This window comes from Arvicanthis niloticus, chromosome 18, assembly GCF_011762505.2.
Source record: "Arvicanthis niloticus isolate mArvNil1 chromosome 18, mArvNil1.pat.X, whole genome shotgun sequence".
NCBI classification, from domain to species: domain Eukaryota; kingdom Metazoa; phylum Chordata; class Mammalia; order Rodentia; family Muridae; genus Arvicanthis; species Arvicanthis niloticus.
In genome coordinates this window covers 11,899,774-11,923,110 of record NC_047675.1, presented here as the reverse complement: position 1 = coordinate 11,923,110, position 23,337 = coordinate 11,899,774, and the positions used below count along the sequence as shown (strand labels likewise).

Genomic DNA, 23,337 nt, shown 5'->3' with positions numbered 1-23,337 from the left:
GGCTGAATTGGTGGGGCTTGCTCTGAGGAAACAGACCTCTGGGGTGTATCTTTGAAGTGTCTAGGTCACTTCCTGTTGTGGCTTGGACCTGAGACGCACCTCAAAGGCTGCGTGCTGAAGCTCGTGATGATATTGGGAGGTGATGGAACTAGGATGGGTCCTAGTGGAAGAAACTGAGGTCTCGGGGGACTGACCCAACAAGGATTTCTAGCCCTAACCCCATCTCCTTTCAGCAGACCTTGCGGTGAGCTCTGCCTCATCACGTACTCCACAGTGTGCCTCATCGTAAACACAGCCCAGAAACTGGAGCTGGAGATCCTGACTGCAGCCTCGGAAGCTGTGAACCTACGGCTCAGGATGGTAATAATTTCACCTGAAAATAGCTAAAAGAAAGGATTTCAGATATTCTCACCCTGTGATATACCTAAGTGATGGACAGTGTACCTCACCCACTTTTCCTCATTTCTTGAGCTCAGGTGAATTCAGGCCTCCACATGTGGATCTGGTGGCTACCACAGGCTTTGAGCCACAGAGAGTGAGCCAGCAACAGTGGAGCTTTCTTGAGGGGCTGGGGATGGAACCTTGGGCTGCAGGCATGCTAGGCCAGCACCCCACCATTCCCATCCTCGGCCTTTTCCCAGCACTTGAGAGGCAGAGGCAGGTAGATTTCTGAGTTCGAGGCCAGCCTGGTCTACAGAGTGAGTTCCAGGACAGCCAGGGATACACAGAAAAACCCTGTCTCAAAAAACAAAAACAAAAACAAAAAAAAAAGAAAGAAAGAAAGAAAGAAAGAAAGAAAGAAAGAAAGAAAGGAAAAAGGAGGAGGGACCCGAGAGATGACTCAGTGGTTAAGAGCTCTGGTTGCTCTGCCAGACAACCTGAGTTCAATTCCCAGCAACCACCATGGCAGCTCCTAACCATCTGTGACTCTAGCCCCTGGGAATCTAAGGCCTTCCTCTGGCCTCCAACGGATTTGACTAAGCATGACGCACAGACATGTATATAAAACACATGCTTTTAAAAGTTGGAAAAAATGATTCATACATCCTTGAAGAGCTTACAGATATGGTTGCTCCATTGTTTTCCAGATTCTATTTCTGCTGTAGTTTTGTCTAAAATTAGGAAATCATTGAGCTGGGTGGAATGTGGTGGGCTGTGTATAATCCCAGCATTCTAGGGGCTGAGGTAGGAGGATCTAAGACCTGCCTGGGCTGCATAGTGAGACTGTCAGAGGGTGGTGGAAAAGCAGGCATGGGCACTAAGCATCTGCAGTCCCAGCACTGGGTACTAAGCAGGAGGGTTGCTCAGTGCCAGGCCAGACTGGGCTGCAGACTGAGACCCTGATGCCAGGGTTAGAACACAGGACCTAGTACATGTCGGGCAAGTGCTTCGCCAAGACATGCACCAGTCTTTGGTGTGTGTGGAGTGGGGGGAGTTGTTCGCTTTGCTTTGTTTTGTTTTTCTTTGAAACAGGATTTTGCTCTGCAGACCAGGTTGGCCTGAAATTTGCTATTGTAGTTGAAGATGATCTCGGATCTCTGATCCTCCTGTCTCTGCTTCCCAGGTGCTGAGGTTGCAGGCCCAGAGGAAGAGCGTAGGAAACAGAGCAGAGAGAGGGCTTTAAACAACAGAAAAGTGCAGTGAAACCTGACATTTCAGCAATTCTACCTCAGAATATAAACCAAAAAAAAAAAAAAAAAACCTGAAAGGAAGTGTCAGAGGGACATTTGTATATCCGTGCTTAATGTGTCTTTTCACACAGAAGGGAACCAACCTGAGTCCCATTGACAGGTGGGCAGGTAAGAGATGCAAGGGAATACTACTCAGTCTTAGAAGAGAACGATGGACTGGGAGCACCGCTCAGTGGTCAGTTCTCGTGCATGAGGACTGACTTTGATCCCCAGAACCCATGCAAAACTCCAGGCATAGTGCTGCACCCCTGAAATCCCAGGACTGGGAGGCAGAGGCAATGGGCTCTCTGAGGCTCCCTGCTAGACAGCCTTGGTAAGTTCCAGATCAGAGAAGAACACCACACACACATACACACACACACACACACATCCACATACAAAGGAAGGGAATTTTAGTCCAGCCTGGCTGCACACACTTGCAATCTCAGCACTTGGGAGGCAGAGGAAAGGGAAAAGAAGAGGAGATGGAGGGAGGAGAGGGGAGAGGAAGTAAGGATGTCCTGATATGGCTTTTCCACAGCACAGAGTGATCTAGCCAGAGGGATGGCTACTCAGAGACTCCAGTCCTAGGAGCCCCTAGACCAATAGGCTCAAGGGCCAGGGGCCAGGGCTCTATAAGGAACCCACTTCCAGCTGGGAGCGTAACATGCTCTGGGGCTGGATGTTGATGTTGCTGAAGCCAGTGCTTGTTCAGCTGTGTGCTCTGTGTATTTCTCCATCACAAAAACAGAGTTACTGATCAAACTGCACAGAGCACAGCCCACATCCCTCCCCCACCAGGCCGTGCGCTATAGAGATGGACTGAAGTCTGTAAAGGCACTAAGGGCTGGGGATCGCTTTAAAACTCCTCATAAAGTAAGGAAGAAGGGCGTGGCCTTGTGGTACGAGTGTGAGGATCCTAGTGAGTTTGAATGAAATCGTAGACTTCTGGGGTTGCAGCAACGTCTACTGCACTGAACATGCCCACAATAATACGGAGAAGAACCCAGAGGGAAGGCAAACCCCAAGGCGGGAGGATAGCTGCAACTGAACTTGGAGCCAGTGTCTTGTTCCAGTTACCACAAGTGCTCTGAGGACACTTCAGAGTGAAAGGTTTGCTCTAAGCTCCCTGCTCATAGGGGCCTTACTGCAGGGGAAGCCACAGCCAGAGCCTGTGGCAGCAACTCACACTGCACTTCCAGGGAAGAACAGGGAGGAATGACTGTGTTGGCCCTCCGTCTGCTTTCTCCATTTTACAGTTTGGGGTCCCATGAAGGTCAAGAAAGGTTTCAGTCCACAAAACCAACACAATTCCCCAGAGGCCCTTCTTCCTGGTGACTCTAGATTCTGTCAAGTTGACAGTCAGCACTAACCCTGGAACTCAGGCCTGGAATCCAGAGTCTGCAGGGTCACAAGTCTAACGCTGGCCCATGCTGGACATCAAGATCCTCTTCCAGTTGTAACTCAGCACACAGGAAGCAGACACAGGCTGTGAGTTTGAGGCCAGCCTGGTCTACCTAGCAGGTTCCAGGACAACCAGAGCTACATAAAGAGACCCTGTCTCAAAAAAAAAAAAAAAAGAAAGAAAAAGAAAAAAAGAAAAAAGAAAGAAAGAAAGAGAAAAAAGAAAGAAAAACAAAAGAGAAAAATTTAAAAGAAAGAATGAAAAGAAAATCTTGCCTCAAAAAAAGCAATAAACAAAATTTCTTCAAAATATTATATATTTCATTGATGTCCCCCATTCCATTTTAATGTATATTACACTGTACATGATCTGTTTAGCTGAACATACCTATAAATAAACAAAAGTAAATATGACAGGGCTGTGCTGAAAAACTGATTTCTTGACAGGGGTAGAAAAGTGTGGAAGAATACCTGCCAAGAATCTTCCAGAGAGTGTGTGGCTCAGAGGCAGAGACCTAGCCTAGAGCCCTACAGTGGAGTCTGGGCTGGGGTTCAGCAGTAAAATCTACCAGCCGTACTGTGGCGAACAGAGAGGAAAGGCTCATGCTGGGGGTGGACTGAATGCAGCCCAGGCCAGGGCAGCGCCTGCTGGAAGTTCATAGGAGCTGCGCCCTGGGTCAAGCTCGATGCTGTTAGGTGACATTCACTCCCATCGGTAAACATGTCTTTTCCCTGAGCAAGAGAGTTTTTCAGTTCTTCACACCACTTTTCTAGGCCAGAAACAACAGCTCAGCAGGTTAAGGCATTTCTTCAAATCTGACAGGCTCAGCTCAGTCCCCAGAAGCAGCCGATGGTGGGAGAAGAGGACAATCTCAAGCAGGGTGTCCCTGACCTCCACATCTGTGTCACCCCACACCCCTCTCCACGTGCTCACAAAATTAATTTTTTTCTAAAATTTAAAATCTTTTAAAATGTGTTTTTTTTTTTCCCCAAAAACCACTTTCTCGTCCCTCTCCTGGGCCAGGTAGTGGTGGCACACACCTTAAATCCCAACACTCTGGAAACAGAATCAGGAGGATCTCTGTGAGTTTGAGGCTAGCCTGATCTACAAAGCAAGTTCTGTCCGCCAGGGCTACACACAGAAACCCTGTCAAATGGAGAGAGAGAAAAAAATCTCCTTGCTGCAAGTCTGTGCGAATATTCGCTGCAACCTTTTAAAAAGTCTCATTGCTTCTGAGAAAACCGAGCAAGAAGAGCGTGAGTGTGGAGAAACTAAAGCAGAAGGGGGTCGGGGAGAAACCCTGGAGAGGCACAATCAGGGCGCTTTGGGTACTAATGAAGGATCGATGGATGGGTTGGTGTGGGTGGAGGAGGGAGAGGCCAAGCAGGGGTACATAAGGGAAGATATATGGTTAGGGTAACTGATACATGGGTAGACATGCTGAGTGAACAGGTGGACACATGCGTGGGAAGAAGGCCAGATACATGGCAACACCTAAGGGTGACAAACACGGGTCAGTTTGTTGCCGCCCATAGATGCTCGGACCTACCACCAGGGGGCGCGGTAACCTCAGGAACTACCTCAGAGGGAGCCGCAAGTAAACCGCCAGATACTCTGCTACAAATCCAGCCTACCAGACACGGTCAGGCCCACCTTGCACTCGTACCCGCCCATCAGCACCCACGGGCTTCCCCTTCTCCAGCAACAGTGTCAGCTGCAGGTAAGCAAGGTGACCACACACGCAGCCTCGCTGGGACCAGCAGCGTATGGAGACCGAGGGACCTCTTAAGCTGGTTCCTGTCTTGCCAGCATCAGCGGCTCCTGTTACTCATGGATACATCACAACCATCAGTGTCACACTGGAACCCACCCCAACTTCACACTTTTGAAATAAAATGTTATTAAGCCCTAGCACTCAGCTTAGAGATGCAATGGCAAAGGATCATTTCTAGTTGAACTTTCTCCAAACCACTGTCCATGAGCTGTCAGCGCAACTCGTTCCCTCACTGCTGATGGAAATTGGGAAGGATTTTAGTCCCCAAGCACCAGGTAGCGGGCACACACACACAGCTGGGGGTGGGGGGGAACAGATGGGAAGAAAGAAGACCCACTTAGGGATAACAACTCAGGAAGCCACCACATTCTCCAAACCCCAGCTAGTCCCACGTTGCCATCAGCACAAAGGTCTATCCCTGGTTCTGGAGTCTAAAGTGAGACCCAGAGGGCCGGCGCAGGTTCCGGGGTACCTCTGAAGATAGCATGTGCCAGCCCTTTCCCATTTGTCCCCTCCACCAGCTCTTTCTGGGTGCACTGTGCACAAGGGACCCGGGTCCTTCTCAAAGCTGGTTCAGAGTATTCCAGGCACCCTTAAGGCAGAGTGTTGATGCATCTTCAAGGGAGAATTTGAGTCATCCCACACCTTATCAGGGCATTCTGCACCCTGAAGCTCGCGGGTTCAAGCTCTGGCCTGGCCCACAAGCCCCGCACAACCTGCCCCGTGAATACTCACTCCCACTCTTTCCTTCTGGCCCGAGGGGTGCTGTGCACTTTGTGTGCCTGGTGGGCCAAGATGACATCCCGGTGGTCCACCACACCACCACGCCGTTTCAGAGTTGGCCCCTCAAGGCTTCCGCTCATCTGCTGTGACCACGGGACATGCAGAGTCCTGGATGAGCCTGCCAGGGTGCAGTCCGTGCCTGGGCACCTTGGGCTGTGCAGGAGCTCATGACTGAGGGGAGAAAGCATGGGGTCAGAGCCCCAGGAGGCCCTCTGCATCCATGGGCCTCGCTCAAAAATCCCAGGAGAGGAAACTGGAAGGAGAGAGGAGACAGGGAGAGCAGAGTGAGAGAAGCTGTGCAGAGGCCAGGGCTGTGCGAGCAGGTGTGGACTGTAGAGGCCACCCCACCCTGCACCCGGAAGTTCAGTGCCCCAGGCCCGGCTGCCAGGATTGAGTATCCCCTTGGCAACTGGGGGAGCAGGAAAGACACTTCTAGCAGTTGCTGGGCAACACAGGCCACGAGCTGAAAGGGCGCAAGGGTGTGGCTGATGGTAACCCATAGAACTCCCTGGCTCCAGATGCCAGCCGAACTGGGGTGCGGTGGGGTGGGGTAGGGTAGGGTAGGGTGCTTTCTCACATCTAGATGGTACCTTCTTCAGAGTGGACCCTCAGGGTTAGGGTTAGCGCCCTTGCTCTCTGTGCTCCGGACCTGTGTCCTGTGGACCTCAGACCCCTGATGGCAAGTTCAAAGCTCTGAGCCAAGAGGCTGGTCCTGATCTGTGGTGTAGAAAGCTGAGAGAGCCTGTTAGTTTCTTTGTCTCGACATTTTATCTTCTGTGTATGTTTATGTGTTGGCAGTGTACATGGCACTTGGGTTTGTGTAAATGCATGTGGAAGCCAGAGACCAACATTAGGTGCTATTCCTCGGGGGCCATCCACCTCAGGTTTTTAGACAGAGTCTCTCACTGGCCTGGAATAGACTAGATTAGGCTGACTGACCAGTGACCCTAGTCTAGTCTTGCCTGTCTCTGCCAGCAGTGTGACTGCAGCTTGTACCACCATGCCTGGACTCTGTCCCCACACCCACCCCTGACACCCAGACCCTAGAGATTGAACTCAGGTCTCAATCTACTAAGATATCCCCCTAGCCCTTTATTTTCTTCTTATTGTTATTTAAATCTAGTGTGTTTGTGCTCATGTGCTCACGCACGAGCGTGTGTGTGTGTGTGTGTGTGTGTGTGTGTGTGTGTGTGTACGGGTGTGCCATGGGCCATGTGTACAGGCCAGCAGACAACCCTGTAGGAATCAGTTCTCTCCTTCCATCGTTGGGTTCCACAGACTGAACTCCAGCTATCAGGCTTGGTAGCAGTGGCCTTTACCCACTGAGCCGTCCTGTACCTTTCAGTTTTTGCTTAGTTGTTTATGTGCATGAGTGTTTTTCCATGCAGCCTATGCATCATTCATATACAACACCCTTGGAGGTAAGATGAGGCGCTGGATCCCCTGAAATGTGATGCTGCTGGTTGCTAACCACTGTGTGCGTGTGGTGCGAACCCAAGCTAACCACTCTGTGGGTGTGGTGTGAACCCCAAGCCTCTGCAGGAGCAGCCTTTAGCCACTAAGTCATTTCTCCAGCCCCCGTTTTACTATTTTTTTTGAGGCAGTCTCACTTTGCTGCCAAGGCTAGACTGAAACTCACAGTCTTCCACCTGAGCCTGGACAGTGTGGGGCTTATACGTATGCACCACCACGCCAGTTCTTTGATCTGTTACCTACCCCTTTATTCTATTTCATTTATTTGCAGTACGGAGGCGGAGCCAGAGCATGCCATGCAAGGACTCTACGCCCAGATCTTTTTCACTTTTTGTTTTGCCAAGTTTGTCATGGAACTTACTCTTGTAGCCCAGGCTGGCCCCAAACTTGTGATCCTCCTGCCTAAACCTCTTGAGCAGCTGGAATGACAGACAGACCTGTACTGTCAGCCCAGCCTTTTTGTTTGACACCGTACACTTACAGAGAATGGGGAACATGGCCCTACAGAATCCAAAGTCTCTCTAGGTGACCTAGGACACAGCGGGGATACTGTGAATGTGGCTGGCACACTCTATTGTTTAGGAATAAAGATGAGAAAAGCACACGTGCATGTTCAGTACACACTCAACCATGGGAATTGGGAGTTTTCCCCTGCCCGTGAAGGCCTCTGTGTGCCCTGGTTCATGTCAAAGCCACTGGTCCTTCTACACAGTGAGCACAGAACACCAGCAGGCAAGGAGAAGCTGTTGTTTAAGACATGGACTTACTCTCGCCCAGTTTGCAGTGATCTCCTGAGCCTGGAATTACAGATGTCTGCTGCTTTACCTGGCTTTATGTGGGGCTAGCATACAGGGTTTATTATAACATTATAGAGTTTGAGAATGCCTTATGCATGCTAGGCCATTACTATATCAAACTGAACTCCACCCCTGACTCACAAATTACCTATTTAACAGGTCCTTCCTCCAAATACAGCCACATTTGAAGGTACTTGGGATTACACTTGAATATACTAACTTCATGCAGCATTCAATTTAGCCTTTAATGAAGAGTTGATGTGACATGTTGGGTGAGCCAGTAATGTATTAAACAGAGCCCAGAGAAGGCCACTGTGGAGGGGACCTCCAAGCAGGCCCTGAAGGTGCTGCGGAAATCATGCAGTATTTGAGGGGAGGGCTTTCCAGCCACCTGGAACAGCATAAGCAGAGGCCTTGAGACAGGACTGTGTGGGGCTTGCTCAAAGACTGAGCAGGAGGCCCAGGAGAACCTTACTGAGCAAAGAGGGGAGCAGATAACAGGAGCAGATCCTACAGGGTGTCGCGGACCACAGAGGAGACTTCTCTTAGTTCTCAGGTCACGTGGTACTTGCTGTGTGGTATCCACCCTGTCTCCTGACACCTTTTCAAGCCCAGAGTTCTCGGAATCAACTGGAAACTTGGCACAAGTGAATGCAAATAGGAAGTTTCTCACACAGACACAAGTGACTCTGGCATCCATGAATTTTCTGTATATATTAACACGAAGTAGCCCGATCCCAAGGTCCCTGCTCAGGAAGCCAGGCCTCAGTACTTCCTGTTGGGCACTTTCTCAAGGTCTGTTGTAAATAGCATGTCCAGGGCAGGAACCCTCCAACCTCTGTTCAATTCCTGGAACTTGGGGGTTTTCATAGATCCATCCTTCCTGTGCCTTTCCACTTACGCTCCTGGCCTGCAACCTCTGTCTATACTGCGAGTATCTCTGAAGGCTTTTGTGATTGAGCCAAATACTTTCCTACTGCCCCTGAAAAAAAAAAAAAAAAAAGAGTACCATTCTTTTAAGAAACACCAGTTATTTTGCAGATGTGTAACTGAGCACAGGTGGCGGGAGACATAGACCTCAGGCTCACGGACCCCTCACTATGATGTCCCAGACCACTGACAGAACGATCTGTCCCTTCTAACCAACCTTACTGACCCATACAAATGAGACTCTCACTAGTATAGTGTGTGTGGGGGGGATTATTTATCTCTTCCTGAGTTAAATAGGAACGAGAAGGAGGGAGGGGTCACTGCTCAGCAGCAGAGGGCCTGCCTCAGTTCCTCCAGTGAGAGGCTAGGGACATGATTCAAAGGTAGAGCCTTTGCCCAGCACGTGCAAGGTTCTGTCTCCAGAAAAAGGGAAGGGAAAGGAGTTGATAGTAGATAAACTGAATATTCCTTAACATTCCTAGGAACAAGTACACCTTAGGAAAGTCACTAGGCATCTTGGAAGCCCTCACTTGACATCTGGACCCATCTTCAGTAGAAAGGAGACATGGTATACCCTAAGGACATACAGTTTGTTACCCAGAACATAACCACTAGCTGTAGAGGGGCCTGCAAACTTTCATTCTAAACTTCAGAATTTCTAAAGGACCATGATACAAATGCTGTTCCTCAGTGTCCCCAGGGGCCTGCTTCAGAACCCATGCTGGCCCCACCCCACAGGTCCCGCCCCACAGGTGCTCAAGTTCTTTCTTCAAAGCCTGATCTTGTCCTCCTGCTGTCTGTCAAAAGCAGCTGCATACAGATTGCATTCTGACATCAGTGGCGTGCCAGTGGCTGCTAGTGTGTATGGTTCAGGGCGGAGTGATGAAGACAAAGTATACGTATCCACTACAGATGCCATTTAAATATAAATGAGTGATGTTAGGAGAGACCGCACAGCGGTTAAGAGTCTTGCTCTTCCCAGCACCCATGTCGAGTGTGGTTGCCTGTAACTCCAGCCCCAGGTCCTCTTCTCAACTCAGCAGATACCTGCATTCACATATGTACATGCCTGCCAGCTCTCTCTCTCTCTCTCTCTCTCTCTCTCTCTCTCTATCTATCTATCTCTCTCACGCGCGCACACACACACACACACTTTAAAGTAATAAAATAAATCTGTAAATAATAAACAGATTTGAGACAGGGGTCTCATACAGCCTAAGCTAGCCCTGAACTCACTATTAGTGAAAATGGAGATGATTTCCTGATCCTCCTGCCTCCAGTCTCCCAAACACCTGGTTTCTGTTGTGCTGCAGTAGAACCCAGTATTCAATCATTGAGCCACATCCTAGCCTTTTAAAACAGTTTTGGTCTGTGATTGACATGGAAGCTGTCAGCAGAGAGGATGGACAGGCTGCAGAGTCTTGAGCCTTCAGGGTGATCTGGGTCTGGAGACGGCAGTGACCTTGGGCTATGAAGAATGCTGGGTAGACCCTGGGGTTTGGAATTTGTGTAAGTGGGAGTAAGGCACCTTCAAGGACTGGGAAAAGCTGGGCGCCCCACCCCCATGAGCTGCACAACAGCTGTCCTGTGTATACACACAGGAGACAAACAACTCCTGGCCACCAGCAGGTAATCCCCAATGGGAGATTACCCAATGGCCCAGGCACCTGCACACGTGACAAACAGGTGTGCAAATCTCACCGACTCTGCTTGTCCAACAGAGAAAAAGACAAAGCACGTGGAACATGCCTCACCTAGGGACAGCTGGGTGGGAGAGGAGATGATAATGAGAGAATACAAGCTGGAGACCACACAGCATGGATGTGACAGTGTGGATGTGACAGCCACACAGGACAGACCAGATGGGCCAAGCATAGGTTGGGTTCCTTTCCTGCCCATATGACATGAGGCTCATACCTGAGATGGGTCTGGTGCTCATTGCCAAATCTGGACTGCCTGTGTTGCTATAGCAATCAGATGACTCCTGAAGATGTGCCTACAGCCTGACACCTATCAGAGATTCGGCAAGAGGAGAGAAAGGCCACAGGGAGGGCTGGGGCCACTCCTGTGGCCTCTTTTTTCCCATATGCACAGGGACGCATGTCCTTCGCTTCCAGGTGGGGGAGGGAACCAGACACCAACTGACTGACTCAGCACACTTGTTTGGAAATGTGTGGTGCTCCTGGATGGAGGTGGACAGCAGAGGATGCACTCCAGTCTCCCACATGGAAGTAAGAAGGGCTGCTTAGAACAAGAGGCTGCCATGGCGTTCAGGACGCTCACTGCAGAAGGAACGGTCTGCACTGCCTCAGTCTTGTCTTTACTCCACCTCATTCCTCTCCCACTCCCCGCCCCCACGCTCTCATCTGTATCCCCTCTCTCCTACTCACTCCTCTGTTTTCTACTCTCTCTTTTCTCTCTACTTTCTCTCTCCTCTTTCTCCCTCCCCTCTCTCCCTCCATGGGGAGCTGGGGAGTACTCGAGAGAATGAAGTCCTGAGTGGATGCATGCTATTGACATGAGAACACCCATGATCAAGACTGCAATGCCTCAGACACATGGGAAGACTGCAAAGCCTTCCCAGGCTGAAGCTCAGAAGGATGGCGAAGGGTCCCTTGGGTCCGAGTGTGAATGTTGACAGTCTGCACAGGAAATGTCCACAATAGCTTTTCTCCCCCAGATGCTGACAGCCTGTTCCTACCGAGATCAGCTAAACCTGTCTTCTTCATATAATAACCCTGTCTCCTTGTATATCTGTATGTAATAACCCTGGCTCCTGGCGCAGTTGTATGCCTTAAACATGTTCCTCCTGTTGAGCTGTATATAATAAACTCACTGAGCTTCCAAGATGGCATCAGAGAGTCCAGGGTACTCTGCCCCAGCTTTTCTGCAGGCCCCTGTGTTTGTCCTTTCTTCATTCCTTCCTGGTTAAGTCCTGTATTCTCTTTCTCTCCCTGCTCCCTCTCTAAATGCTCTCTCTCTTTCTCTCTCTCTCTCTCTCTCTCTCTCTCTCTCTCTCTCTCTTCCTTCATCCCTCCCTCTCTGTGTTTTAGAGATAGAGTCTGGCTATGTTGTTTAGACTGGCCTTGAACTCCTGGGATGGAGCCACTCAGATTCACCCTGCTGAACAACTGGTACTACAGCACTCAGCAATGTGCCCAGCCAGTCTTTCGGAATGTTGTTGTTGTTGTTGTTGTTGTTGTTGTTGTTGTTGTTGTTGTCGTTGTCGTTGTCGTTGTCGTTGTCGTTGTCATTGTCGTTGTACAAATGTTGCAGCCAATGCCCTGTACTGAGATCTACCACCTGCTATAACATGAATTAATTCCTGGAAGAGACTTGCTATTTTAAATAGTGCACAATTTAAAGTCCCCTGAAGCACTGTCTAATGCTATCCTGTTGAGAACTAGTGTTTCAGCATCTGAGTCTGTGCAGAGCGACACCCTGATACATGGCAGTGGGTACACATGACCACAGGTTCTGCTTCTAGACAGACAACCTCAGATCACAGCATTTGGGAAAATGGCATCTGTGCCAAACAGGGCCAGACTTGTCTCCTTCCCTTATTCTCCAGATGACCCAGTGTCCTACGCCATCTGAAGACAAACCTTAACTGCAAGCTAAGGTTTTATACCAATTTACAGATGTTCTTGTATAGCTGCTTGTATTATGAAAGGTAATTACGTTCCCCAAAACTGCTCACACAAGTGACCCTGCATAATTGGTTCTGATTGGTAAATAAAGATGCCAGCAGCTAATGGTTGAGCAAGGCAGACAGATATGGGGCTTAAGAATTTACAGAGAGAGGTAGAAAGAGGAGAGCAGGCATGCCAGGAGAAGGAGAGAAGACAGCATGCCTAAGGATAGTGCAGGACAGAGAGGCATCACAACCATGTGAAGGAGCCGGGGGCGAGCAGCCCAAGAGGGCTGCCTGGCTGGGTTCAGGGCAGCCAAGATAGAATATAGGATGTAGTAAGTAATAACTTGAGATTATCAGCTGGAGGTGGATTAACTACATGGAGGTTAGGAAGTGGCCCAGCCATTGAGCTAATTAAGGCATATCAAAATATAAAGGCTGTGTGTGTGTGTGTGTGTGTGTGTGTGTGTGTGTGTCTGTCTGTCTGTCTGTCTGTCTGTCTGTCTTTCATTTGGGAACATAAACCTTTGGGACATGTAGCAGGAACATGCTGCCAGAATTTATATATAATAAGTATTGTTACAGTTCTGGGGCATTGCAGACTTGGGTCTCAGGAAGGAGTGTGGAGTTCTATTGAGAACATGTATAATGGCGAGTTAGCATTATCCGGATCAACCAAAACCCCAGCAGCAGGGCATCCTGTGAAGGTTTTCTTAACTGGATTATTTGAGGTGGGAAGTTCCACCCACCCTAAGTCTGGACCACACCTAATGGTGACAGCCCACAAAAAGGAACTTGGGAAAAGGAAGCTTTTGACTCTTGCCTGCTTGCCCTCACTCCTGCTGGCAAGTTCATCTATCCTGTTGCCAGGGTGTTCTTTCTCTGGTATTAGAACGAACTTCTTCAGGATTCCAGTGTAGGCTGAAGACCAGGAATCTTGGAGGACTCCAGCACCAGATTGGACTGCTGAGACGCCCAGCCTTGTGGACTGAACTACTACTGGATCTTCAGCCTTTCCATAGTGAGACAGCAACTGTTGGTTGGCCTACCCATAGATAGATAGATAGATAGATAGATAGATAGATAGATAGATAGATAGATAGATAGATATTTCATTCTATCAGTTCTATTCCTTTGGAGAACCCTGACTAATGAAACACAAATGTTCCTTAAAGAGAGCATCTACTGAGATAGGGAAACAGCTCGGTGGGTAAGAGCACTTGCTGCATAAGCATAAGGGCCTGAGTTCAAATCCCCAGCATTCACTTGAAAAGAAAGATGAGAGTGTCAATGAATGCCTGTGAACCAAGTGCTGTGGGGAGACACAGGAGGATCTCTGGGGCTTCTGACTTCCATCATAGTTCTAGGTTCAAAGAGAGACCCTGTCTCTAAGGAATAACATGGAGAGCAATAAAGCAGAATGCCCAAGATCCTCATAGCTTCTGCATGTACATGCTATACACAGAAACACACTCACACATACACCACACACAACAGATGTGTACCACACATATCTAAGTCATATGTGCATACACATATACAAGACATATTACATACAACACACACAGCACATATGTATACACAAACCCATATATGTTCAAAGCCAAACACATATATACATGTACCACATACATGTGCACATATGCCACACACATAAAACACATACATGCACATATACCCTACACACAACATACATATGTGCATATACCACATGTATCACATGCATGCACATAGAACACATGTGTAGGCACAACACAAATGACTGTATGTGTGTGTACATATGTGTGGACATATGGGCATGCTGTGATATGCATGTGGAGGCCACAGGAAAACTAGGAGGAGAGGGTTTTCTCCTTCCACCAGGTGACTTCCAGCTCATCCTCAGCCTTGGTGGCAACTGCAAAGGCACCTGTAAAGACTCTCTGCACCATCACACAGGGCCCAAATGTTTGGTTTCAGACATATAGTCACAAGTTTTCTAATATGTAGAAACGCTTAACAAGTGCTCAAAAATGTGTACCCATCCTTGTGTGTACACCTAAGCCATGTGTGTGTGTGTGTGTGTGTGTGTGTGTGTGTGTGTGTGCTACTAAACACAAACTCCAGAGGAGGACCTGGGGTAACCTGGTGTTTCATTCTTGCCTTATTCCCTGGGGACAGAGTCTCCCACTGACCATGAACCCCGCAGCCAACCAGCCGCACCCATCTTCCTGTCTCTAACCCTATACAGCACCATAGTCACATGCCATGGTTGGCTTTTTATGTGGGCACTGGAGATCTGAACTTAGGTCCTCCTGTTTGCACAGTTGCTGCATCTTGGGTACTGTAGAACTCATGCCCAGACAAGCATGCAGCAAGGTAGAAGGGGAAAGTCGAATGAAGTTGGTGTCAGTGAGCACACTTATGGCCTGGGGTAAAAGTCCCATGAAGACAGAGCTAAACAAACTGTCACACCAGATGGCAAAGGTTGGACGCCTGACTGAGGTCAGCAGGCATCAGCTGAAGTGTGTGCCCCAGTGAGGAGAAACCTGGTCACAGCTGGTACACTTTCCATCCATGTCCCTGTCACCAGCCAGATGTGTGATCAGTGTGCCTAGGACAGATGGGTACATGGGTAACCCCAGCACATGGACACGGACTGAAGGAAAGAGAGAGGGGGGAGAGCCCAGACTACTTAGAATGTCTGAGTCCCCACATCCTGCCCAGCTCTGCCTTCCTCCTCCCGACCTATCCACCTAGCAGCAACACATATTGAGCACCTGCTGTATACTGGGCTGAAGGTATCTCCTACCTCACACAAAGCAACCTTCACTTCCCTGAATGTCCTGTCTTCTCTTCATGTCTTCATCCAGCTCAAGGACGTTCCCTATGTCATAGCCACCGTCTGCCGTGTGTGGGTGGGGGGTCTCTGTTCAAGATCTCACTTTCTGCACCTCATCTAAGCACAGAAGCCAGACCCAGCCATGGGGTACACGTCAGAGGGGTACACGTCAGAGGCAATGAAGAGATACACACCTAGGAAAACCTTAGCCAAGGATGGCCGGGAGTAGACCTTCTTCAAAACCACTGTGCCTGGGCTCCTTGCCAATGCCTGTCACTGCCTGCTGTGTGTCCTTGGTAAACCACTGCACATCTCTGAACCAGTTTTCTTATCCATAAAGTAGACACCGCAGCACAAACTTCATAGAGTCACATGTAAGGGTGAAATACAGTCACCTCTGTATCCTCCAGTTCTGCACCAAAGCGTTCAACCAGGCATGATTAAAAATGGTTCTTTTAAAATTGCATCTGAGGCTCAGTAGGTAAAATACCTGCTACTCAGCATGAAGACTAGAATTTAGATTCCCACAAATCCTCATAAAAGCTGTGTGGATGTGGTGGCTGCGTGAAGTCCAAGCCCTGGGAGGTCGAGTAATGGAGACAAAGAGCAAGCAGGCAGAGGAAAGGAGCTGACTGGTAAGGTCCAGGCTCAGCGAGGAAGCAAGCAATGGAGGTCCTCCACACACATTCAAACACATGTGCGCCTGCACCTACACGTGCCAACACATGACCAAGCGTGCACACATGCATCTGCACCATACACGTACTAGGTGAGAGATAGATACATACATACATAGATACATACATAGATAATATAATTTTAAGTTGCATTTGAGGACTGGGGAGATAGAGCAGTAAGTAAGTACCTGCCAGACAGTCATAAGGACAGGAGTCCCATGTACCCACAGAAAAGCCTGGCATGTTGGCACAGATTTACACCACCAAAGATCTGGTGAGATGGAGACAGGAGAACCCCTGAGGGTCACTGGTCAGCTAACTTAGATAGTGAGGATGTTCTGATCGCAGTGACAGAGTGTCCCACAAAACCAGGTGATGTCACAGAAATGACACTCAAGGTTGATGTCTGGCCTTTATATACATACACGAATGCATCAGAAAGCCAGGCACGGTGGCTCACACTTACAGGCCCAACTGTAGGCTGAAGCAGTCCAGCCTTGTCTACAGAGTACAGGGTCAAATATGTCTTCCCCAGCCTCCAGGCAGTTGCTCCTTCTCACTCTGGGCAGCAGTGGGAGGCATGTTTGCTAATATTATGTCTTTCAGGTTCCTTCTGCTGGGCGTGTGCATTTGATTCCTCTGTGCTTAGCACCAGCAGGTGCATCCTGACCTTCCTCACTCACCCTGCCCCTTTGGCTCGATGGCATGGCATCTCAGTGTGTCACTGAAGTATTAATTGGTCACATGTTAATTTGTTAGGGTAGTCATGCTGACTGGTGCCTCCTTTGTTGAACAAATACTTTTATGTTATTAATCTTAAGTTAGAGTCTCAGTGTGCAGACCAAGCTGGCTTCGGATGCACAGCTCCGTGCCTGTCTCTGCCTCCCACTGAGTAAGGGCATGTAGCACAGTGCCCAGTCTTGAACAAATATGTATTGACTGTCACTGTGATTTGGATCTAAGTCATCTCCAAAGGGTCATGTGTTGCAGGGTTGGTCCCCAGTGCAGGGGTGAGCAGAGCTGGCCTTTTGGGTAAGTGCACTGTGAGGCTATGACATCATCGGTGGGTGGAGGGGTGGAAACTTGAGGAGGTGGGGTGTGGTCAATATGGGTGCACCATTGAAGGGGTTCTAGAATCTCACTCCTTTCCCTTCTCTGTCTTTTCTCTCAGCTGCCAAAAGTTAGGATCACTTTAAACAAATTGAGCTCAGGACCTGAAGAAAACTGGGAGATGACTCAGTCAATAAAATGCTTTGTTATGCAAGCATGAGAACCTGATCTTAATCCCCAGGCCTCTAGGGAAAAGCCAGACTTGGGGGCTGGGAAGAAGGCACAATGGTTAGGAGTGCACACTGCTGCTCTCGCAGAGGGACTGGGTTTGGTTCCCAGCACCCACACCCAGCAGCTCACAACCACCTGTTACTTCAGCTCCAGAGGATTCGATACCTTCCTCAGGCACTGTATCCATGTACACACACCCCATCCCAAATACACACATATACACATAATCGAAACAAGCAAAATCAAACCTTGGATGCTGTGGAGAACCCATGTTCCATCTCTAGCATCCATGGTGGCTCACAGCTATTTGTAACTCAAATTCCAGGAGACCCAAGACCCTCTTCTGGCCTCAATTGACACCAGGCATTCATGGGGTACACAGGCTTAGATTCCAGCAGAACACTCATCCACATTACAAAAATAAAACTTAAAGAAAGGAAGATAGAAAAAGAAGAAAGAAAAAGGGAGGGGGGAAAGAGAGGAGGAAAGGAGGAGGCAGAGAAAGAGAGAGAGAGAGAGAGAGACAGAGACAGAGACAGAGACAGAGACAGAGACAGAGACAGAGAGAGAGAGGTGGGTGTGGAGGCAGCAGCTATAGCAGGAAGTTAAGAAGCAGGCAGGAGGCCAGCCAGCGGCCAACCTGGCCCCACACACTACAACCCATGAAGGGCCTGCCCTGAACATTGAGGGGGCTGGGAGAGGGGCTCTTGAGGGGGCTGGGAGAGGAGCTCTTGAGGCCCCACCACTAGCTGAAGAGCTGTTGGCAGTTAATGGCTGCTGGGGGCCCAAGAGTCAGCTTTCTCCTGGGGCCTGGGCCCCAGTAGGATGTTCATGCTGTAGTGCATGGCCTTGTGGTTACATAGTTGTGGGCAGTAGTAATTGGACTCAGATTTTACATTGTTGTTTTTTTGTTTTGTTTGAGACAAGGTCTTATTATGTAGCCCAGAACTTACTATGTAAACCAAGCTGGCCTTGAACCTGTAGAGAACTGCCTGACTTTGCCTTCTGAGGGCTGGGATTAAAGTCATGCACAACAACTCCTGGCCAAAAAAAATTTTTTATAATATATATTATATATAATTATATATAATTATATAATCTCTTATATATATATATATATATATATATATATAATCTTATCTTTTATAATTATATAATCTTATCTATAATATAACATATTATAGATAATATAATATATTATATAATATATTATATTTAATATATTATATATAATATAATTTATATATTATATATATATTCTCTAAGACAAGGAGAGGCATGTGTTAGAAGACAGAGAGGAAGAAGTGAGTATGGATAGAATCAGGAACATATAATGCTGGTGAGGTGGCTCAATGGATAAAGCCACATGCTACCAAAATGATAACTTGAACTCCACCCCAAAACACATATGGTGGAAGGAGAGAACTAATTTCCATATGTCGTCCTCTGACCTCCACAGTCACACGGTAGCTTACATGTAAGTGTGTATGCATGACATGTGTGTGCATGAGCAGATGCAGAGGTCAAGCAAGATAAAGATAAATGCAAGAACTAAAAGATATGATGTATATATGTAAAAACTTGTCAAAAGAATACATTTAAAATAGTTTTTAGGGGGGGCTAGAGAGATGGCTCAGTGGTTAAAAGCATTGATTGATTGCTCTTCCAGAGGTCCTGAGTTCAATTCCCAGCAACCACATGGTGGCTCACAACCATCTGTAATGGGATCTCATGACCTCTTCTGGTGTGTCTGAAGATAGCAACAGTGTACTCACATATAAAATAAACACATCTAAAGTATTTTTTTAAGAAACAAGAGGTTTGGCTTCTGAAGAAAAGCTGTGTTTGGTCCCTGGGTTTCACACATACATGCGCACACATACATGTAAACATGAACAGATGAATTAGGAATTAATATAGTCACCCCTCCTTTTTTGTTGTTGCTTTATTGAAACAGCATCACATGTAGCCCAGGCTGGCCTGTAGCTAAGGCTTGCAGCTTCAACTCCTGATCATCCTGCATCTGTCTCCTGAGAGTGAGGATTGCAGGCATGTACCACTGTGCAGGAGTTAGAACAACATCATGTTTCTAATGTCCAGCCTGGTCTACGTAGGGCAAGAAACAGTAATGGGAAAAGAGAAGGGGGAAGGTAAGCTGTGCGGTAACTAAGAGCATCTCCCATGCCTGTCCTGGCTTCAGTTCTGTTGCTAAGACAAAAGCAACTTAGAGGACAGAGGGTTTATTGCTGCCTTACAGTTTCGGACCAGTTCGGCACAGCAGGGAAGTCAAGGCAGAAGCTTGAAGCAGCCAGTCACATCCACAGTCCAGAAAGAGTAATTGCCCACTCCTGCTCAGCATCCTTTCTGAATACATACAGTCCAGGACCCCTGCTTAGGGAATAATGCCACCCACAGTGGGCTGGGCTTCCCCACATCAATTAATGTAATCAAGACACCCCCCACCAACATGCTTACAGGCCAACTTGACCCAGACAATCCTTCACTGGGACTCTTCCCAGGTGATTCTAGTTGTAAGTTGAAAACTAGCTCTAACCATCCCAAGCCCTGTTTGTGTGTGCGATTAACCCGATTGTTAAGTGCGTTTAAGAAGAAATCATGAAACACGAGAGGAGCCAGACACAGAGGTCACTCACTGTGGGGACTCCATGCATGGAAACAGAAGGCTCAAGACTCCTAGGACCAATGTCAGACAGTGGTTGCTGCTCCAGCTGGGGGAGGGAAGTGACCCGAGGGCCTATGCTTCTTATCTGGGGTGATGGGAGATTACCAAGACTATGTAGGGTGATGGCCACACCACGTCATGGGTATACAAGTACTGTAACCAGTTTTAAGAAGAAACCAAGCCAGATCAAGTAGCTCCAAGGAAGGAAGGAAGGAAGGAAGGAAGGAAGGAAGGAAGGAAGGAAGGAAGGGCATTGAAACTGGATCAACTGGTGAAATGCTTACAGCTGTGAAGTGAGGAACTCTCTCTAATTCTTCAGAACCTATTCAAAATATGCAGTGACACACAACAGTAACCTCAGTCAGGGATGACAGAGACACCTCTATCCCTCAAACTCAATGGCAGCCAGCCTGGCAAGCCCTGTAAGCTCCAGAAATAAGGTGGAGAGTGACTGAGGAAGACCCTGGCCACCCCATACATGGGCACACATGTGCACATGCATCTTCATACATTTGTACACACCCAACAGGTGCATGCACACACTCATGCACCACATAGACAGAAGGGAGGAGGGGGAAGGAAGCCACATATTCTCCTGAGAGTAGATTTTAAAGCAGCCTGTACTATGGAGTTGGGTTGCATATTGCAAGCCTCCCAGCCTCCCAGCAAAGGACCCTGAAGCATGGGTGAATGGTCAGTCTCACCCATGACTGTGAGGCCTCCAAGGTTGACTGTCCAGTGAGACACTCAGGATCTTAGCAGTCTGGGGACGATTCTCATGCTAGGCTGGCAGGATCCAAGAATCCTGGAGAAATCCTGGCTCGACCACTCACTCTTTCAGCCCCCCTGCCTGGGCAGCTGTCCAGGGTCTGAGTTTCCAGGGCAGTGTGTGGGGACTCGGGAGGGTGACTCCACCCACTGGTTCAGTCAGCCTTTCTTCTTTCAAGAGGAACATGGCCTTGCCAGAGGGGTCAGAGTGAGCTGGCCCAGCAGCTCAAAGCTGTCTCATGCCGTGAAGACAGCCTGGATTGAAAGATCCCAGAATAGAACCTTCTTCCTTGGCCCTTCCTAAGGGGCCTCAGAGCCTGTAAGCTAACAATATTTTAAAAGTAGCCAGGAGTGTTAGTGTCAATATCCTACCATTCAGGAGGTTGAGGTTCCAGGCCAGTCTAGGCTACACAGAAATCCTGCCTCAGAGACAAAAGACAATGATAAATAATAAGATGATAAACCCTATGCTAGAGCCCAAAGTGACTGAGGGCTCAGAGGACACTAGGTTGGTGGCCACTGGCCCATCATTTCTTTCAATGTCAAATTCACCCTCTTCCTCCTGACCCCGAGGACTGCTCATTATGGGCTCTTCCGGAGAAAGTGACATTGAATTAAACCCATCTTACATGGAGGGAAGGTGGCACCTGCACAGGATGACATCTTTATGCAGGTTCTTCTTGCATCTTAGGGGGAAATAGAATATCAGCAAAGATAAAGTCAGTGTCTGGGAGGGGTGTGTCTCCCTGCTCTGGGTGGGGGGGGTCTCCTTGCAGTCAAGGGGCAGGGTATTGGGGAGAGGAGGGGCTTGAGGCCATATAATGGGGAGTGGCTTGTAGCAGCTAAACATACCTGAGGTATCTGAGAGTGACCTGAGATCACCCTAGAAATTCTGTGCATAGGACATAAGGAGGCCATGTGAAGCCATCAGCTCTGAGCCAGATGGGGCTGCTGGTGGGGGTTATTCAGACGTGCCTTTGGCCTTGAGATAGGAGCAGGGGGTGCAGGGAAAAGGCTTGTGCCGGCTGTTTTTGCTACCCCCAAGCTTCTGTGCTCCAGTTACATTTTGGTTTGGCTTCTTCTTGGGGCTGCAACCAAGACAGGAGATTGCTGGGTATCTGCACTCCACTCCCACCTGGCCTGGCCTAGGGTCCTTCAGAGAGTGTGCACGAGGCTGTCAGCATGGAGAGAGACTCAAAGGAGAGAAAAACTGACAGATAAAAAGAAAAAAGGAGAGAGGGGAGTCAGGGATGTAAAAGAGCAAGAAAGGGCAAAGATAGAGACCAAAACAGAGGAGAAGGAAAGAGACAGAGAAAGACAGGGAAAGGAGAGAGACAGAGAGAGGAGAGAGGCAGAGAGAGACAGAGAAAGGAGAGGCAGAGACAGAAAGGGAAGAGAGAGGGGAGAGGCAGAGAGAGAGAGACAGAAAAGAAAGACAGGGACAGAAAGGAGAGGCAGAAAAGAGAGACAGAGACAGAAAGGAGAGAGAGAGGAGAGGGGCAGAGAGAGACAGAGAAAAAGAGAAAAGAGAGGCAGAGAGAGAGAAAGGAGAGAGAGAAGAGAGGCAGAGAGAGAGAAAGGAGAGAGAGAAGAGAGGCAGAGAGAGAGAAAGGAGAGAGAGAAGAGAGGCAGAGAGAGAGAAAGGAGAGAGAGAGAGAGAGAGAGAGAGAGAGAGAGAGAGAGAGAGAGAGAACGAGAACCATCCAAACCAATTCCAATTCTCTCTGGGGTCTGCCAGGGTGCACAGGTTAGGTGGCAACAGGGAGCATGGAACCTGGGCCGGGGACTCTCAGCAATCCAGGGACGCCCTGTGAGTGACTGGGCTGAGAAAAGACTGTCCGCCTGCTGGGCTTATACTACTAGTAACTCTCACAGCCCAGTCACGTGTCCCAGCAGGTGGCAATGGCCAGAAACTGAGACCCAGAGCTGAGGGTAGTTAGAAGAAAATGAATTTGAGGGCTGGAGATATGGCTGAATGACGGAGCACTTTCCTAGGATGTGCAAGGTCCTGCCTCCTCCTCTCCCCACCCCCCAAAAAAAGCTATTTTAAAGAGAGCAATATCCACTTACACACACTTTAAGAGAGACTTTCCAAAGAAAGACATGTTAGAGGTTTTGCTTTGTTTTGCCAAAGAATCAAGTAAATTTTGGGATCAACTCAAAAGAAAAATTATTTACAGAGTGGAGATCTATTGCAATAAAAAGGAAAACCGAACTCCTAACTGAACGTCAAACCCTACCCCTGGAACCCCATTCTGCGGAGCTCTGCTCACCTGCATTGGCTCTAGTGGGTATTACAGCCAGTCCTCCTGGAGTCCCGAGGGTCCCTCCTGGTCAGGACCCAGGCTTGCAAGCACTGAGTGAGAACACAGATCCATGGACCAGCCCGAGGGGAGCATAAAAATGCTGCGTGGGGCGCCAAGAGCTGTGTACCGAAGCCAGTGCGGACAGCCAGGGCAGCTGCTCCAGCTGTGGCGCGAAGGAGGGGGCGAGCTTCGCTGAAGCTGGGGGAAGGTCGGACTGACCAAGCTCTCTGATCATCCGCAGCCAAGTATCTCACACCATCCAACCAGGTGCTGAGAGCAAGCCTCCCCCATAGCTCCTTGCAGGGAATCAGGAGGTTTTTCTTGATTTTCTGTGT

The 23,337-nt window shown here is 48.7% G+C and overlaps 1 protein-coding gene across 6 annotated transcripts in view; it reads right to left on the bottom strand.

Moving 5' to 3' along the window:
- Cacna1a (calcium voltage-gated channel subunit alpha1 A) overlaps nt 1-23,098 on the bottom strand; it is a 299,938-nt gene extending 276,840 nt beyond the window's left edge. For 5 of the 6 annotated variants that reach the window (XM_076915517.1, XM_076915518.1, XM_076915521.1 and 2 more), the window contains exon 1: nt 5,585-5,940. In XM_076915517.1, coding sequence (XP_076771632.1) covers nt 5,585-5,850 — 266 coding nt within the window. In that variant the 5' untranslated portion in view covers nt 5,851-5,940. Of the gene's footprint in view, nt 1-5,584; nt 5,941-22,969 lie in introns of those variants that run through there. The other variant, XM_076915519.1, reaches the window with a different exon arrangement.
- Between the last annotated feature and the right edge of the window lie 239 nt (nt 23,099-23,337).